Source organism: Lutjanus erythropterus, chromosome 5, assembly GCF_056507025.1.
Source record: "Lutjanus erythropterus isolate fLutEry1 chromosome 5, fLutEry1.hap2, whole genome shotgun sequence".
In the NCBI taxonomy this organism is placed as follows: Eukaryota; Metazoa; Chordata; class Actinopteri; order Lutjaniformes; family Lutjanidae; genus Lutjanus; species Lutjanus erythropterus.
The window spans coordinates 24,814,979-24,834,676 of record NC_139321.1 but is presented as its reverse complement, the minus strand read 5'-3'; the positions used below and the strand labels follow the sequence as shown (position 1 = coordinate 24,834,676).

The 19,698-nt window shown below is 40.5% G+C and overlaps 2 protein-coding genes across 3 annotated transcripts in view; both read left to right on the top strand.

The window, feature by feature from the left end:
- The first annotated feature begins 179 nt into the window (after positions 1–179).
- gabra6a (gamma-aminobutyric acid type A receptor subunit alpha6a) lies at positions 180–11,714 on the top strand. Its single transcript, XM_084719337.1, has 10 exons — positions 180–518; positions 597–703; positions 813–880; positions 1,314–1,534; positions 1,637–1,719; positions 1,834–1,977; positions 3,992–4,144; positions 4,232–4,482; positions 7,303–7,547; positions 10,610–11,714. Exons 1-10 carry the CDS (start codon positions 472–474, stop codon positions 10,629–10,631), a joined length of 1,341 nt encoding a protein of 446 aa, XP_084575463.1. The 5' UTR covers positions 180–471; the 3' UTR covers positions 10,632–11,714.
- Positions 11,715–14,038: 2,324 nt separating this feature from the next.
- Positions 14,039–19,698, top strand: part of gabrb2a (gamma-aminobutyric acid type A receptor subunit beta2a) — a 49,618-nt gene continuing 43,958 nt past the window's right edge. For both annotated transcript variants that reach the window (XM_084719336.1, XM_084719335.1), the window contains exons 1-3: positions 14,039–14,199; positions 14,323–14,423; positions 14,797–14,864. In XM_084719336.1, the coding sequence (XP_084575462.1) occupies positions 14,126–14,199; positions 14,323–14,423; positions 14,797–14,864 (243 nt within the window). In that variant the 5' untranslated portion in view covers positions 14,039–14,125. The remainder of the gene's footprint in view (positions 14,200–14,322; positions 14,424–14,796; positions 14,865–19,698) is intronic.

Below are 19,698 nucleotides of genomic sequence, written 5' to 3'. Positions count from 1 at the left end.
GACCACTCACTTGAAACTTCCTCTTCTTCTCTCGATGTATTTCAGTTCCGGTTGTGAACAACATTGTGGCTGCAGTGCCATCTCCTGTCTGATTGTATGAACTACAGCAAGATGTCCTTTAAACTAGATGCAATACTGTTATACTTTTGTCGGTGATTTATCGTCATCATTGCAGTGTATATTGATGAACTGCATTGATTTGAGTATTTTTGGCATTGTTTAAATTATTTTACCTTGGCTTTAAAGGAAACCAATAGAATTCTTTGTTTGTCTAAAAATGGAGTGGATTTACTAATCTGTTAATTAGATTACTGCTCTTCCCTTAGTGCCTTCTGTGTCTTTACGTATACTTATCAGTCATTTTAACGACACCAACAAGGTCTCTAGGTCTATTTTTTACTCTTCCCACACATATTAAGTATGAGTTGCTCATATACTTGACTGCAATTTTGGTGATAACTGTTGCCCAGAATGGCTGTCCTGACTTTAACTTTAGTTGCTTTTATCTGCTGGATTAGGTAAGTCCTCCCTCTCTGCTTGAACATGGGTCAAATTATACAGTGACGCTGGCAGTTGAACCTTTTGTTTCTCTGCAGTTTTGGTAATGTCAGTGGAAATGAGAAGATAAACTCAGACAACATCACTCGCATTTTGGATCGACTTTTGGACGGATATGACAACAGACTGCGACCTGGATCTGGAGGTAATTCAATCTTTAAATCCTTAAAAGCTTCATTTCTAAATTCTTACCTAGTCAAGATAGATCTTGTGTTGCACTGAGTGAACTGTACGATTGTTAATTACTGTTGTAGGTGGTGTCACAGAGGTGAAGACAGACATCTTTGTCACCAGCTTTGGCCCTGTTTCAGATGTTGAGATGGTAAGATATTACTGCTGTAAGGAGATGTATGTGTGCTGCTGACAGTGGGAGATAACAGCGCTTCAGTGACCACTGAGTGCCTGCCTTATGGGCAATCTGCCATGAGACCATCTAATGAGCTTTAATCTGTTTGACCAGCCCTATAACTCCATTATTGATGGCCTCTAAATCAATATGACAACATGTCAGACAGAGGGAATGGCTGAATGGATTGATTAATGATTATCTGGGATGAGTGGCATCCATCATTGCCTCATCATCTCTTCTCACCTTACACTGCAAGTTGAAAAGTCTCTTTAGTGTTATGCATACTGATGAATGACATAGACTGCCTGTTTGGAGCTGACAAAGATATCTAAGTTTAAAGCTAAAATTCAGGGTAATAGGAAACATAAAGCTTTATACCCCCTAACGTGTTATGTTTATGTATCAGGAGTACACCATGGACATGTTCTTCCGTCAGATGTGGGTTGATGAGCGGCTAAAATTTGAGGGTCCCACTGAAATACTGCGGCTGAACAACCGCATGGTGGACAAGATCTGGACACCAGACACATTCTTCCGAAACTCAAAGAAGTCTATTTCTCATAACACGACCACACCTAACAAACTCTTCCGCATCATGCAAAACGGGACTGTCCTCTACACCATGAGGTGATCTTACATTGGACAGTTATTGTTTTGTTGACAAAGTCATTTTTGGACACAATAGGAAAAGACAACTCAGTCTTGTTTCTTTGTGTCCTCTTCTGTCAGACTGACAATCAGTGCAGAGTGCCCTATGAGGCTGATGGACTTCCCCATGGACGGTCACGCCTGTCCTCTCAGGTTTGGAAGTTGTAAGTATATCAGATGTGTTCCTAACAGAAAGAATAACAAAGTCCAGATTCATAAATGTGTCTTATGTTTTTCTAATGTGTTATAGTTTTTCTGAATTGCCTTTGTTTTTTTAGATGCCTACACAAGTGGTGAAATCATGTTCACTTGGAGGAAGGGGCCAGTAGCATCTGTTGAGTGTCCACCGGAGTCCATGAGTCTTCTGCAGTATGATCTGGTGGGACAGACATTGTCCAGGGAGATATTCAAATCAAACACAGGTAATACTCACTGACAAATGTCACATTGCTCTTCTGATAAGGACACTGACAGTTGTATCCACACCTAGAAGTTTATTTTTAAAAATGATCATAAGATGATGAATCTGAGAGTAGGAAGTAGTCACAGTGATAGACACTAATATTTTTAAACCCTGGCTCCACGGGCCCCAAGACCTTAAATTTACTGGCCAGTACATTTTTGGTAGCTGAAATGTAAATTTATACAAAAACAATACAGAAAAATTAATTTAACACAACTTAACACAGGTTTCCTTGACTGTGTCACGTGTTGTCCACATTTCCTGTGAATTATGTGATGTGATCACGGAAGCTAAGCAACAAAAAGTATTTCAACCACCTGAAAGTCCTCACAAAAAAAATCAGTATCATTGTACGCTATATTTGAAATAATTTCACCCCTTTACCTTGCCATCAGACAGCCAAATATTGCTCTCTCCACACTAATTAAACTCCATGAGTGACATCAGTAATTGTGTGAAATAGTATTGTGTGACTTTAAGTGTTTGAAAAGGATTATTTGGATTCACCAAAGTCACACCAGAACAAAAACAAAGAGATTCTCTTAGCAACTCCTGTGTTCTGTGAGGTAGAATCATCAATGGAATTTGGTTAGTTTGGAGAGAACAATATTTGGCTTATATAACCATCAGAAAAGGCTGCCTGACAGCAAGATAAAGCAGTGAAAACAGTCTAAATATAGCACACACTTAATCTGATATTGATCTTTTTAAGTGGATCTTTTTCGAGTGACTAAAATATGCTTTGTTGCTGACTCTGTCCACAGTCGTACACTGTTCAGGGAAACTGCCATCTATTGTAGGTAATACATCAACTATCTATGAGTACCTTATACAACCCCATGTTAAATAGGTCAAACTTTCGTTTTTCACGGTCTATCTAAGTGTTTCTGGTTCTTTTGTAAAGGTAATGTTAGCAGTTAGGGTAGACTTAATGAACTTGTCCTGCAGTAGCCTCGACATATCGATAGCTAGCCAGTGATAAATACTGTTCACTGATTTTGTAGATTGTTGAACTAAAAGGCGTAAAGGAATCAGGATGTTTGTGGAACTATAACATTGTGCTGATGAAGGGGATAAAACTCGGCGGTCACTGTGGCCACTTACATAGAATATTTGGTGGCCACAGGCTAACTTTCTGTAGCCCACAGTCCATGATTAATGTTGAACACCTACCGTCAAATGAGTCTCTTTAAACTCTGAGCCAGAGTCCATTGCTCCCCCGACAGTATAGAGTCGATAAAAAAGTGAAGACTTCCTTGAGCAGTCGTCTACTTTAAGATGCTTAAGTGGTCAGGCCTAATGCGTACGGTGTGCCTTAAAAAAGAACTATGGGGTTTAAAGCCCAGTGAATGCACTGACAGAAAGGAGGGAGGATGGATGGAGTAGTGTGTGTGTGTGTGTGTGTGTGTGTGTGTGTGTGTGTGTGTGTGTGTGTGTAATTTCTCTTTTCACCAGAGGAAGGAGAAGTGCTCCCCTGCTGTGAACCCAGCAGATTCCTGGAATAGAGAGGAAAAAATGAGGCAGGCTCCAAAACATAGAGATGATACCCATTTAGAAAACACACAGTGAGAGAACCTCTGTGTGTGTGTGTGTGTGTGTCTGTGAATGTCTGCACGCATGTGTTTAGACAGACCAGGGCAGTGTTACGCATAGTGACACTGCATGCTCTCCTCCTGCCCCCTCCTCACTCACTCCTTCCTCTTGACTTTATCCCATTTCCAAATGTCTGCTGTGCTCCCCCCCTCCATCCCTCCCTCCTACTCCTTTTTGTCCTCCTTCTTCTCTTCCTTGCTCTCATCTCTCACATGCTGTGTTACAGTTCACGGGTTATTCCAGTCCTAACAGCAGAGATATATCTATATGTTTCTCTCAGCAGCTCTTCTGTTTCAAGGGCAGGCAAGGGCATCCTCGCTGTGCTGCCCTGCTCTGTCCCTCGGGGGTTGCTCTCTTCACACGTGCTGTTTATCTTGCAGGTCACTACTCTGTGCAGGTGGTCCATTTCCACCTCCAGAGGAAGCTGGGCTACTACCTCATCCAGACCTACATTCCTCTTATAATGGTGGTGGTGCTGTCACAAGTCTCTTTCTGGATCAACAAAGAGTCTGTTCCTGCTCGCACAGTCGCTGGTACACCCTCTTTAAAGTGCACTAATAATGATAGACATCACAATATATCTTCATGTGTGCGTTTCATAAATGCTTGTCTTCCAACAGGCATCACCACAGTGCTGACCATGACCACCTTGAGCATCAGCGCCCGTCAGTCACTTCCCAAAGTGGCCTATGCCACCGCCATGGATTGGTTCATCGCTGTGTGTTTTGCTTTTGTGGCATCAGCTCTCATCGAGTTTGCAGCAGTGAACTACTTTGCCACCCTCCAGGCCCACCGTCTGAAGAAGCAGAAAGCTAGACAAGACAAGCTGGAGGTGTTGGCTACTGGCAGCGAGGATAGTGACACAGTTTCGGTGAGCAGCTGACTTTATGTCAGTGAGGAAGAAATTCTCTGTCAGAATCACAATCAGGTGTATTTCCAAGGAGATTTTTACATACACAGAGTTTACCTTGGTGTTTTGGTGCATAATATTAAACATAGAAAGTAGAAAAATATAAACAAAGATAAATGTACTGCAAATTAAGAAGTATAAATAGGGAACTGACAATGAAATATGGAAAAATATTATAAAAATATGTACAATATGTCATTTAATTGAGTCCAACAGATGTCCCAGCACCTCTCTGTGCCAATTTCATGTTAACGAAGAACCAGAATAACAAGCTAACGAGTCTTATTGGTTAAGTTTACACATACATTTTTTTTTTTGCTTTTTTTAGTTCATCTACTACACATTAAACAACATAAAATTGTAGATAAGTCCTATATTACATCTTTAAAGCCCTTGAAATGACTTTTAAAACTTTAGTATGTCTCTCTAATGTTAAATATTAAATATAACTAAATAAGTACCAATTAGAGTGAAGGTTTGGAAAACATTGGTTACTATTTATTAGGTGTTAAGCAGTGAAAATCTCATGATTGTATTGGTGGTTTGATCTCATTGTTTGACGAGCAACATAAGCAAACAACTTAGACTGGGAACCAGACGAATCTGAAAGCTCATGTTTTATTTGCTCTGTCAGATGCATCTGGCTGCCCCTCCTGTTCAGACTGGTTTTCACCAGCCCTGGATTTGTTTTGGCCAATCACAGCCATTCATCTAATGTGGGGTGGGTTTGATATAAAACAGTCAAGATGGCTGCTAGAGGGAGGTACACCATTGAAAAGGCAGCAGGAAAAAACAGCATGAGGAGCAAGAATGAATGATGATGAATTAAGGGTTTATTTGAAGTTGGTGAGTGTTGAACAGTAGATAGACAAATCAAGATGGTTTTGGTGCATTTTAGTTCATTTCCGTTGAGTTTGAATAAGGTGCGTTTTATGATGATCTATAGAGAATAAATTACTGTTTTTGCCAATAGACTCTGGTGGTTTTGAGGAGAACAGTAGGATGCCCTTTTTCTGGTTAAACAAAAAGGATCTTACTCTTTAACAGAAAGGTCTGTCTCTGCAGTGATCCTTTCACTACATTAGCAATCTGAGGCCGTCAGTGGCAACAACAAACACTTTTAGTGGACGTACTTTGATTATAGCAGCCAGTGGAGGACCTGTTCATGTATGTGTGTTCACAGACATATTAATCAAAGCTCATCTCTGCATCCTGTAATGTTCATCTATTTACATTTTTCAGCACTACGTCACACGTTTTGTTGCTCTGATTGGTTGTAGGTCTACTCAGTTGTGTCCAGAGACATTCTGGCTTGGGCCTGATGATACTGCAGCTTGGAAAGTGAAAATGAACTGACGGGTTCCAGACTAATTTGCAATTGCAAATTGGTTGGCTATGCCAGGTTAAAGCAACCCAAGAACTGTCTTTACACTTTGTTTCAAATGTTGCAAAACTCTGCTTGTTGCATGGACATAATGTACATGTATATATGTATATATAACAGCCCTATAATATCAAGTATGACTGAGATATTTAAGCAAAACAAAGACATCAATAACAAATGCTATGGAATATATTTCAAAGGTCTTAGAAGTTAGTTCAACATTTTTAGATATAAGCTTATTCACGTTTTTGCAAAGAGAGATGTCTACGATTATTTTCCTATGCGTCCATGCATTGTTTTTTGGAAAAATCTTGCATAGATTACCTTTAATGCTAGGCTAAGCTAACCAGCTGCTGGCTCTAACAACATATTTACCATACAGAAATAAGAGTGGTATCTTATTGTCATGGAATGCTGTGCAAGAAAGAAAATAAACAAATTTCTCAGAACTATAACTTCATAATCGAAAACATCAATGTTAGAAATTGGTCTCTTATCTTGTTTATGCAACCTTAGTGTCTACAATGATAGGAAGTAACAAAAGTTAGTGATCAGAACAAACAATAATGCAATGGCCTCCTGATTATAAACTGGGATAAATACATTCTAAATCTTAACTGCCAGATATGCTACCCTGAGATCTGACTGTTGGGCAGAAGGTTTTGTTCCTAAACGTGGTATAAAAGCCACCTGCTCAGCAACATCAGTTCATGCTACCACATGAAGGAGGGTGTGATTTGTATCTCAAATGTATTTCCATTGCTAATAATGTTGAATGTAGGTACAGAGGCTCCTCACTGTCGCAGAGTTTGATGCAGTGATGTTGATAATGAACAGGAAGCCAACAGCTGGAGACTCAGATGCAGAGAGAAAGAAATCATGCCTCAGATAGGAGGTCTTTTTCTATGCATTTCCAAGTAGTCACCCTGCCTCTTCCATTCTCCCCCTTTTTCAGGGCACACCACACATTAAATAGTAATATGTGCTGTTGTAGTGCTCTCATCTCAAGCTATATGCTTTATGCTAATACAGTAAGCCACCACAGCGTCCTCCTGGGATCTGTCTCACGTGTAGGGCTCATGGTTAGATGCTTTAAAAATAGCCTCAGTGTGAGAACAGAGAACAACTCCAGCACTCCTCCCTGCATAATCTCCTAAGCATCCTATGGGCATCCAGCAAACTACCTGCTGCGTTCTATAGGGATGTTGGCATGCCATTGAGAGAAAGCTCCTGTGGGAACAAACATACTTCCAGGCTTATATACATGACTCCAGCATGTTAAAATCACCATATATACACTTTCTGGGCTTAAATCCCCTGTGTTCTTTAAACTACCTAACCCCATCTCACCTCTTCCTGCCTTTTCACCAAATCACCACTGCCCCCCCTCCCGACAGTTGGACAGCAGCCCTCAGGAAGGCTTGAAGAGGAGAAACCACTCAGTGTGTCGCAGTGAGCCAGGAGACGCTCCACCACTGCCAATCTTCCTCCAGCAGGGCTCAGCTTTTCCTCAAATTCCACAGCTGGCCGGCACCAGCCCCATCGACAAGTACGCCCGAGTCCTCTTCCCCCTCGCCTTCGCCCTCTTCAACCTCATCTACTGGTACATCTACCTGGGCAAGGACACCATGGAGAGCGCCAGGTACACCAATCACATTTAATTATCTTGGTACATTTACATCTATCATGTTCTATACTTTTATTCTCAATGAACCCAAACACAGCAATGAATTGACTGAGATGTCTGTGTAGCCAAAGCCTGATGTGGCTTATTTCTCTGTCACACACCTCCAGATACTAGGTGATATGTTTGTTTATTATGATTAAAATGCGCACTGTTGTTTATTTTGGATAATTTGTCTATTTGCACCTGGGTGGGAATAGTCACATGGCAGCTATTTGGCTATTTACACCAAGCCCCCTAGTTTGGCTATAAAGAGCAACAAACTTAGGCGAAACTAGAAGTCAGTTCTGACTTTCAATTTTTAGAGTTGGTTGACTTATTTTCATTTTTTTAAATTATTATTTTTAGTTTTCAGTTGCAGTTTGGTTAGGCTTAAGAAACAAAACTAGCCACAAAAGTCACATTGGCTATTTACACACTAGGCGCAAATCTCATCGTTGGCTACTTACACCTTGGAGATAATAGCATCTGCCAGTTCATGTCTTTAAGTAATGCTGACTTTATGTTTCACGTGGGACACAAACTGGATAAAACAAGGGCATAGAATTTGGTAGGATAATCCAATATCCAATATCCAATGACTACTGAATTGTCCCTAGCAGTAATTTTGATCAAAAATTAAAATGTAACCACTGCTGTCTATCAGTGTGTAGTCAATGTTAGTGAGATTCAGAGTTGTGAAAAGGCACCTGTGCTAATTATAGATGCAAAAAAAAAATGCATTTGCAGTTTTGAATTCCCCAGTGGGTTGGTCCACTGCCACACATCTTTTTTCTTTAGCCAAAGGCCATTTTTACCACCACAATATTTAATATTAATATGAATCATGAGATCAGCTCACACAACCACTAAATCTTTTGGTCAAATGTAGGCTATGTAGCTATCCTTGCCCCTTTACTCACACACAGACACCTGACACAGTGTTGCAAACTTGTTGACTTTTAAGACCCTCTTAGCAGCTTTAAATCTAGTCAGTTATTCAGACAATCAGAGAGAAAGTAAGAAACATACACAAATCTGTTATATTGTAATTCATCGCATGCATGCTGCTTGGTGTAATATGAGTCAGTGGCTCATCTGGCAGCAGCACAGTGTCTAGGTCAAAACTGACGTTCATCAAATGAAGTTCATCAATTGCCTTTGCTCAACTTGTGTACATGAACTTGAATGGGGAAAAAACTTTCACGGGACACAGGAGACATGTGTGTCTCTATCCTTAATTGAGCTTCAACTGAACAAATTCAGCTTTGTGTGCCCAAAACACTTATTCTCTTAAAGCGACAGTAACATAAATCACTGTTGTGACAGAAAACCTGAATATTGTTGCCTTTTACAAAATAGCATGTTTACATCAACATGAATTAAATGAAAATGATTTTACCTGACTTTTAAAAAAACAACAAACTACGTATTCAATGAAATCAATTATTTATTTACATTTACATGAACTGTTATCTTATTTATTAAACTAAAGATATAGAAGCATAACTTGGCTCCCACCTCCAGCATACGTGGACTTTCTCTCTCTTTATACTACATCCTCAGGCATTTTTCTTAATAGGAAGGATTGGCCTATCAGCTGCATGCAAAATTGTACTTTAATGTATTCACTTCAGCAGTTTCAAAGTCTAAAGTTGTCCCTGACACAAAGCAATATCTACTGTAACCTCACACAACTGGTTGAATGAATTAATCACTTATGAAAGAATGCTTATCTCTTCTCATACTGTTTCATCTGAATAATACTGAAATATGTGAGGAGGAAAATTTACCTGGTATTTTACAGTAAAAAGGGGAAAAAACTTTTTATTTTTGCAAATCTTCAGATTTATCTTGTGTTCCTCTGGGGAAGGTCCTATCCTCCCACTGAGAAGCACTGATATAAACATGCACGTTACTAATGTTTTTACTCATGATTACATCTTCCCAGCTTCCTTTTTGGAGTCTAACCTTTAACCTTTTGAGTGTTGCGTGACAAGACAGCAGCAGATCTAAAAAGCCTTTCATGCAAAATAGTAAAAATAGCAGAGGCACACTTGGAGTGCATCCAGCACAAATGGGGTAAAAAGGAAAAAAAGATCAGACAGTGGACGAAGGATATTTATGCACACTTACTTTGTATCTCAAAGAGCCACAAACCTGTCTCACTCTGCTCTAATTATGACAGCTTCAGTGGAACAATAACTACCCACAGTTTTTTGTCAAAGACTTTTATCTAGGCAGTAAAGACATCAATAATTTCTAATGCTGAAACAGCCCCGGGAGTTGTAGGCGAAAAAAAAAAAAAGAGAGAGAGGAGAATGATGTTAGGTGGCGTTGTTGCTGCATTGACGCCAGCACTGTGGCTTTTATCATCATCATCATAGATTTACAATACAAAAAGGGGCTGGGCTGCTCAGTTAATTTGAGAAGAAAAATATGCATCAAGCACCTCTCTGCTTCTTTTATATAAGGTTTACCTGAGGGCTGGCAAAACCCCCAGCCTGTTTTAATGACAACTCCACTTCTCTGTGGGGAGCAGGTCTCACAGGCGAAATAAACCACAGCTTACTTTGTACATTAAGCACATAAAAAAGCCACTATTCACTTTCCCATTTATAAGTGAGCCACTTACAGAACACAAAGCTCCATGTCCAAGAAAGAAAGAGAGATACAGTGCAAAAAGACAGAGAGACGGAGAGGGGAGAGGAGAGAGATGTGTGTTATGTAACACTGGGGAGTGCAAATCTGCTCATCATGCTTCTCATGTTCCTGTCAGAGAATTTTTATGGTTGTTTTGTTTATAACGTTCTGCAGAATAATGAGAGAGACAAGATGGAGAGCACGAGAACAGCTGCATCACATCTCTTCCCTTTACAGATTTTCACCACGTCGCTCTTTTGCTGGGTACTTTTGAAGAAGGCATAGAGAGGACAGGGAGCACAGTAGCAGTTCGGGCTGTGTGTGCAGCTACACTGCAGATACAGAAGAAAAGCTTTCAGTATGCTCTGCTCACATCCTGCCCTATTCTGCTTTTGCAGGGACATGGAGCTCCAAAACTGAGAGGAAGAGCTGTAAAAAAAAAAAAAAAAAAAGAAAAAGGAGGCACGTGCAGCCGGAGAGACCTTCAGCATCCAGCCAGCCTCACCTCACCCTCCTCTTCTGTGTGTGTGTGTGTGTGTGTGTGTGTGTGTGTGTGTGTGTGTGAACAAGCTCTCAGCAGTCACTCTGCTCTCATCTGACAGAGGAAATGAATCAGAAACTCATTTATTCTCCTGCCGCACATCTATTCATTTCACAGGCTGTGACCACTGCCCACTTGTGTTCTGATCAGGAGCTGAAGAGCTGCCCTTCACGGGCCTCAATCACTTTAAAGCCCGCCGCGTACACACAACAACTTCTCTGGACCCCCGGACCGAGACAGACACCACACTAACACACACATACAGTATGCATGACACACACACACAAACCAAGAAACACATCAAAAAGAAGTGGATGATATAATCTATGATGGCTGTAACTGGTGGTGATGCAACAGTGAACCAATGCTTTCAGAAGCCTGCCCTCTACAGAAGCACAGCTCCCACTACAACAAGATCAAAGGCAATTTAGAGGAGGCTCGCATCCCTCCCCGCGGCTTCAAAAATGTACTCAAACCTGAGAAAATGAATTGTGGGATTGTGTTTTCCATCCCACCTTTCTGTGCTCTGGTGCTCTGGTGCTCCCTCTGCATTTTCAGATCCACTGCAGCTCCTCTGGAAACATCTCAGGGAAGAGGAGGATGTAATGATACCCATGGGTGTTGATGGCATTAATTTTCTATTTTTGTATGGATGGTGCACAGATGTTTCTGTGTAAAGTGTCTACCTGTGATGGAAGGAGTGTTGCTCTTTTTCTTCTTTTCTTTCTTAGCCTGTCAACATGTCGTGTAACATAAAACTGAAGCAATAAACTTAATTTTAAAGGTAGATCAGTAGAATTTGTCCGGGCTGTTCATAAATATACCAGAAAAATAGTTGATTGTTGAGTATTGATGTCACAATTCTCAAAATCCATGATTCAATTTGACTTTGGATTTTAAGATAATAATAGGATATGATTTTCCAATTAAATTTCTTTTTAGCACTGATGGCTCTGCCATCGGGCGGCAGAGTGTTGCAGTGGTGCTTAACCACTGCAACACTCTGTTTGCATGTTCTCCTCGTGTCTGCGTGGGTTCTTTCCAGGTTCTCTGGCTTTCTCCCACAGTCCAAAGACATGCATGCTAGGTTAATTGGTGACTCTAAATTGCCTGTAGGTGTGAATGTGAGTGTGAGTGGTTGTCTGTCTCTATGTGTCAGCCCTGTGATGAACTGGTGACTTGTCCAGGGTGAACCCCGCCTCTTGCCCAATGTCAGCTGGGATAGGCTCCAGCCCCCCGCAACCCTTTGGGAATAAGCGGTTACAGAAAATGGATGGATGGATGGCTCTGCCATCATTAGAATGTCAAGGCCTGATTTATAAAGATTAACAGATAATTGGTCTTATGTAATGGCAACTGTCACTTACATTTTAAAATTCTTCTAAAAATAGTTTATATGATATCAAGTTTGATATAACAGCCGGTAAGCTACACTGTGTAATCTTTATGTTTTCTCCAGGAACCTGCCTGATGCCACAAGTAGGCAGCAGTAGAGAGAAAAAAAATACTGTCTCTGCATCTCAGATTCTATACTCACATGCTATTAAGTTCACTAAAACAGTATGTGAGATCTTTTAGAATGTCCTAAACTTTAGTATGAAACCAACAGTATGCGAGGTGCTATGCTAGGTACTACCTCTGGGGAAATATTACAGCATGCAAGCATCTGTGGAACTGAAGTAGCAAACTGATTTAGAAAAAAACCTTCAGTTAGTTTTGTGTTGGATCTATAATATTCTCTACACAAGAGATTTTCAACCTGAGGTTTGGGACCCTCAAGGGGGTCAGAAGATACATTTCTGGGGGTCGAGAGAATAAAATAAAATATTGTGGCAAGCAGCATGGAATGAGAGCCAGGAAGCAGCTTAAAGACATTCAAGACAAGCACTCAGAAGTATGCAAAATACAGCAGATCTCAAGAAATGCAACAGCCATGTCACTAATAGTTAAAATTTATAAACCATTACAACAATGACACACACTCATGGCACACATGGACACACAGCCCCAGCTCCACTGCACTTCCCAACATAAACCGCCATGTTCTGAACAGACACAGACACTAACAAAAATAACATGAGCGTTTTGTAACGTAAAATAGCAAACTTAAAGGAGCAATATGTCGCAATTTCGTGTGTAGAAATGATTACGGCAGTTCAAATAGCAAGTTGGAGCCGTTCTGTTTAATATAGAGGTGAAGCAAGTTGTTTATCCCTGCCACTACCCCCCAGACTTGGTGAAGCTCTGCAGTCTGCAGGAGCTCCACAGAAATACAAGACTCATGAAACATCGTCATTAATCACAACAAATGAGGACAAGTTTTCCGCTGTAAGATCTGGAGTTGGAGTTCAGGGACAGGCTGTCTTACTGTCTGCCAGACTCCATTAACATGTTACTCAGTTTAACCATATAAACTTCTGCTCGTTCAAGACTATTAATGATTTCTTATGACTCAGATACTGACTAATTCAGCAATCATTAACGTGAAATGAGCAAACAATAACAGTTATTCTGGCCTGGAATAGAAAAGTCAAAGGACAACACTGCGCAGGAAGTGAGTATTTCAACTTAACGTATTTCCTTTATCTCCGATGAAATACCACGGTCATTTTCCGATTTATTTCAGTAAATATATTTCTCCTTTAACAAACTGCATTATGGGAAATGAGGGCTGTATTTTAGACTTTGGAATGGCAGCACCATCAACTGAGTAATGCAAGGCGCCGGTGTTTCCAACAGAGCCCTGAGCTCCCACCAAGCTTCAGAAATATCACCTCGACTTCCTCCTGTGACTTCATGGTGGTCGCAAACATCAACATAGTTATTGTATGGGGTTGTGACTCAAAAAGGTTGAGAACCACTGCTCTAAACTATATAGTGGGTTACGTAAAAGAACCAGTCTGCTCATCAGTCAGATGCTGACATTGGTTCATCCCCTCTGTTATTAATAAACGAATCACCTACAGTCTGTACATTGTTTTTTTTTTTTTTTTTTTTAGGAAAATGTTGCAGATTATGCCTTTAATCTGAAATTTTGACCACTTTAACCCTGAAGTGTTTGACCTTGTCAGCATGTAGACAAACAGATCTTCTGTAATAAACATCAGAATGAAAACAAGCCTAAAATCAACGCTGTTGTTGCTCATTTCTTTCCTGGCATGAACGCTTGTTTCTTCATTACGCACAAACCACTTGTCCCTTTAATATTTTTCTCTGCAATGGAAACTGCTCATCCACCATCATCAGTCTCCACTCTTTGATCTTGGGCTGGCTGCACGCATGCGCCTCTCATTGGCTCCTCTGCACTGTCTGGAGTAAGTTGGATGTGCGCTCTCCTCATTCGCATCGCCAAACCACCTCAAAAACTGTTGCGATGGGGAGGATCAGGAAAAACCACTTTGGGATTTTGACTTTTTCCTTACTAGTGACTTTTGTCTGGGCTCAAAGGTAAACCATCCTTTTGTCCTGCTTGTCTTCTGCATGTCATATCCTTTGGTTAAAACGCGTCTGACGTGTGATATTAATAAGCTCTTCTGCATTACACCACCTTTTCCCCCTTTCCTTCCTCAGCGTCAAGGATATCAAAGATCCGAGCAATATGCCACTGGTAAAAGAGACAGTGGACAGACTGATGAAGGGATACGACATTCGGTTGAGGCCAGATTTCGGAGGTAAAAACGGGAATGTCATGTTTTTTCACGCCCTCCTGACGTGCAATACATGTTTAATGAATCACAAAATCTGCTTTTAATTTACATAATCACCCCTTCACAGCCAAATAGGCCTTTCCAATTAGGGCTATGAGAGATGATTAGCATATTTCATCTCGATCTTCCTCATCCATGTTTGATTTTTCCACTATAAAAGATGAAATTAACAGTATTTTACGTGTTAAAGGTGATTTTTTTTTTCTGTGCTCGGGCTGATGATGCACACAAGTCTCCTGTAGGTGGAGGGGAGAGCTTGCGCGTCACGAATTTGTTAAATTTACATGATGGGAGAATTATTCATATATGTTGTATTAACGCCTCCTCTCCTTCACAGGTGCTCCTGTGGCCGTGGGGATGAATATAGACATAGCCAGCATAGACATGGTGTCTGAAGTCAATATGGTAGGTGCATCTTCATCATTATTATTACCCAAATTATCGCGCCTGGCACGGCTGGAATACCTCTGAAGTGGTGGCACGGCTCAGTGTGTGATTGGTTGAGGAATCTATTGTGGTTTAACTCGGGTTTTTTTAAAAAAAAAAAGAAAATGTGAAGGCTTCCGTTCCCAAACACATCATCATCATCATCGCCATCCTCCTCTCAGTCTCCGCATTTGCAGCTCTCTTGGTGTGTGTTGCTGCTGCATTTGAATTCAAAACACACACTCACTGGCGCACTCGGACGCACAGCCCCGGCTCGGCTGCGCGCACGGAGGAGAGCTGCATGTGTGTTTGTGTGTGTGTGTGTGTGTGTGTGTGTGTGTGTGTGTGTGTGACTGCTTCACGTTGTCAAGCCTCGGTGGTGTAATTTTGTTGACACGCACCCCCCATCCTCCTCTTCATCCTCCTCCTCTTCCTTCTCTCTCTCATCTCCATGCAATTTTACCTACAAAAATGAATAAAAAACATGCTCTTCTGCTCTTCTTCAGCATTTGGACTTTTAATTCGACCAATCACAAAATCACCCCTCTACGTAAATGATCTTCCCTCCCCTACTTGTCAGATGACGTAAGCAATTTGTTAATAATACATGTCTGGTCACACAGCAGTGCAAAAAGGAGGCTTGAGCTGTGGTGGTGCACAGAGATTAACGTCATGTGCTACTTGAAGAGGACAGGGGGAAAAGTTCAGCAGCCCATGCAAGAGCACCACCTATTGATCCGTGTGACAGACAGACAGACAGACAGGGACACAGACAGACAGACAGACAGGCAGGCAGTGTAGCTGTGCTGCATTACTCTGTTTCTTGTGTGGAATAACTGCTGTTGCTGCTGTGATGGGGATGCACCCGAATCCGGAAAAACAAAAATAATGTGATGGAAACAGACAGGGCTGGACCAAGCCTTTATGGGGCCCTAAACAGAATTTGATTATGGGGTACCCCCCTCCCCCCACTACCTTATTGCCATAAATACTATTGGCTAGTGGATTTCGTAGGCCTTTTTTGGGGATTGTTGCAGCCTGAAATGCCTAATTTTACAGTGCTCTTCTAAACAATTGTGGAGTATGTTGCAAAATTTTTAGGTGTATTTTGCTATGAATTTTCAGGAGCCAGTGAGAACTGCAAAAATAAGTTGTTTTTTTTATTGTATTGTATATAATATGTATAATAAATTAATCAAGGCAGTTCTGAGTGCCTCAATACCCTGAAAATTATAATAAAAAATGCTTTATTTGTAAATGAAATACACAGGTGTAAAAATACACAAATGAAAAGTGCATTAATAAATATCATAAAAATGGCAAACCCTTTACCTGTGATAAAATAATAAAAAAAAAATGCAAAGAAATAAAAAATAGTGACACATTTAGTCCGTTCATTGAGACGTACACATATGACATTTGAGTAGTGGACTGCTATGACTGGTGGAAATGGTGGAAAAGTTGCAGTGATTGGACAAAATTGCTTGGTTGTGCGATTCATGAGGATTGGTTGAATTTGTGTTAATTGTTGCAATCGCAGCTTCCTGGAGGGACTGTTTAGTGCTTGTTCATTCAAACACCCACTGCAAACCTAACACACCCATTATGGATTTTATTAGTTGTAGCTGTGTTGTTTATATCATACTAATGTCAGCCTAGCATCTTTTTACCTTTCTATGGTTTTTAACCTTAAAAGAGTAGCAAACTCACAACACTGGTCTGGTGTTAATTTGCATTTTAATATTCAAAGTAACAGGCCTTCACTGTGCACATGAATGTGACATCAGCACTGACAGAAGCAGCTGGAATTTAGTAAAACAGTAGTATTAGCTGTTAGTCTGTTAACATAATATTGTGTTTTTGTATGATCGCCATTAACATTTTCATATTGATATATCACAAAAACACATTTCAGGCTCTCTCGGGGGCCCTCTGGTGGCCATGGGGCCCTAAGCAGGGGGTTAGTTTGCTTTTTCCTCGGGTCAGCTCTGCAAACAGATATTTCTTCGATAAGAATTTGCTTGTTATTATTCAGAAAAAGCTGCTCCGTGGTTATCTTGACATAATTTTAGAAAATTGCATCTACCTTAATTAATCAGCGATTTTATACACCAAGATTATTCCGATCAACTGAAGGATGTCTTTATTTACTTATAAATTTTTACTGTAGAGTTTCTATTTCCAATGCAAATTAGAATCTTTCACTTTTTTATTTTGATTTTTCAATATCAAACAGTTAAAGGACAGGTGATGGTGGCCTTTAGACAGTTCATTAAACTTAGTTTAGTTAAAAATAAACATAAAACAGAGCCAGAGAGAGATGAAAAATACAGCATGAGGATGTGGAAATATACTTTACAATTAAATAAATGCCAATATTAAATCATATTTATAAGTTCTAGGCAAACAAATTCATTGCCAATTAATATTACGTTAATACATTTGCCCAATTTAATATGCATTCCTGTATAAACCATAAAGAGCTGTGACAATTAATCAACTCGTTGTCAACTATTAAATTTATCACCAGCTATTCTTGTAATCAATTAATCTGTTTGTATATTTTTTAAGAAAAAAAGTCAATTCTTTGATGTCAGCTTCACAAATGTGAGTATTTTCTTGTTCCTTTACTTTGTCTTTGGGTTGTGGGCATTTGAGGATGTCATCCTGGACTTTAGGAAACATTTTCTGATATTTTATGGACCAAACAACGAATCGATTTATAGTATAATTAATATAAATAAAATAATTTACAGATTAATCAACAATATAAATAATCAGTAGTTGCAGCCCTAAAACCAATCCCACCTCTGGTTGTCTGTCCGAATACAGATACAGAGAAGGATCATTTTGCTGGTTGAATAGGCATAGATACATGTAATGACGTGTCTGTGCATCTCCATCATGTGATTTTTGATGCATTCAGAGAAAATATTACAGGCCGTCTTTGCAGAGAATCCAGAGTGTGCGAAAAGATGATTTACAAAGCAGCCTCTCCGTGGAACAACATAATAGAGATGTTATATAAGAGCATGAAAAAACAAGTTTGCCAGTAGGAATGGAAGGAGATGTGTTTTCTATTATTAATTGAGCCATTTTTGAAGTTGACGTCTTGTTAATTTTGCCTGTCAGGCTTTTTGATTCTGGCCGCTTGTCAAATGTGTGTGTCTGCTAGTCATTTTTAAACGGCGCTGATTTGAATGAGTTTTTAGCACATAAATGCGATCTGTGAGTTTGCTTTGGATGAGGAGAAGCACTGAATGGTCCGAGCTTTTTCCCTTTGATGGAAATGATTTATTTTGGTGGAGGATGCAGCCAGAACGGAAGTGCCTTGGGGGGCCGGGGAGATTTGAAATAGAAACCCCTCTCTCGCTTTCGTCCTCTCCATCTCCATTTTTTCTCTCTTTCTCCCTCCTCCATCCTTCCCTCCCACCACTTTGACTGGATCCCTGGCTGTGACTCTGGACTCAGCAGCCATGTAATCCACCTCTGCCTTGCTCCAAAGGGTTATCTTACTTAAGAACTAGGCATCTATGCAAGCATTCATCTGGAAAAAAACACTGCTTCATACATCCGTGTGTGTGTGTGTGTGTGTGTGTGTGTGTAACAAAACACAAAACTGTGCACAAACAGTGAATGGCGACTGACGTCATGCATCTCCCTGTGGCTATGAGAGAGCATTCATCTCGCTCATTTCTCGGAAAATCTCTCCCTGCCAGAGCCACACAGGCGTCTGACACGACAGACAAATTTAGACAAAAAGTTAAAAAAAACAAAAAAAAACACCCAACAACCCCAAAACATCCAAGACCTCGGCCGACTTGTTGTCGCTACCTTGTGAAAAATCCTCCCAGCGACTTACATAACAGGTCGCAATCTCCTCCTCCTCCTCCTTCCTTCACGTCCAGCTCTCTTTGGCACAATAGAGGACGAGATTGATCTCAGGGAAATCAATAAAATCACTGTGCAAGTGTGATCACGAGGATGGAGTCAGTGACCTGTGCTTGGTGCGTGGCCGCTTTGATCTTCCTCATCAGGGGCAGCCGCTTTTAAGATTAAAGTGCTGAGAGGGAAAACAACACGGAGGGAGAGGAGCGAGGCAAGGATGAAGCTGGTGAGGAGCAGGGTGGGAGAGGGGTGAAGGTTACTGTGATCAGTTTCATCATCTCCTCTGATGAGATTCTACTTCCTGGTGGAGGAGAAGGAGGAGAAAAGTTACTGCAGACCCCGTGGTGTTACCACGAGAGAGCTGGAGCTGCTGCTTCATTAACCCCCAAACATACAGTTAACCTTTTCTCTCCTTCAGTGGCTTTAAGGTTGGAGAAATTAACCCAAACTGCTCTTCATTGAATAATGTTAAAACTGGGGGAAATGTTCTATCCCAAGATGGCTGTACAATTTTGGAACTTCTAGATCTTTTGTGCAACATTTTATACAAAAGTTACTCAATTTTTTCCTTAAAATGTTTGTTTTTTGAGAAAATGTTGGGATGATTTAAAATAATCTGTAGGTTTGAACTGTATTTGGCGGCAAAACATGAGTTTATAATAACTGGTCCAGTCTTGACTGAGCTCCACTGAGATTTCACGGGTCAAAAGACAAGCTTCTAATTTAAAAATAACTGATCCTGGAGAAAAATGGTTGATTGTTGAGTCTGTTGACATGAATGACACGTTTCCACTTCCTCCCACTGAACAAAATATCCCAGATATCCCAGAAGGGCTGCCATTAATCATGAAGTGAATCCCCCTTTTTATAACATCAAATAACCAATTAAAAACAAACAAATAAAAAAAAATGAACACTTGAACAG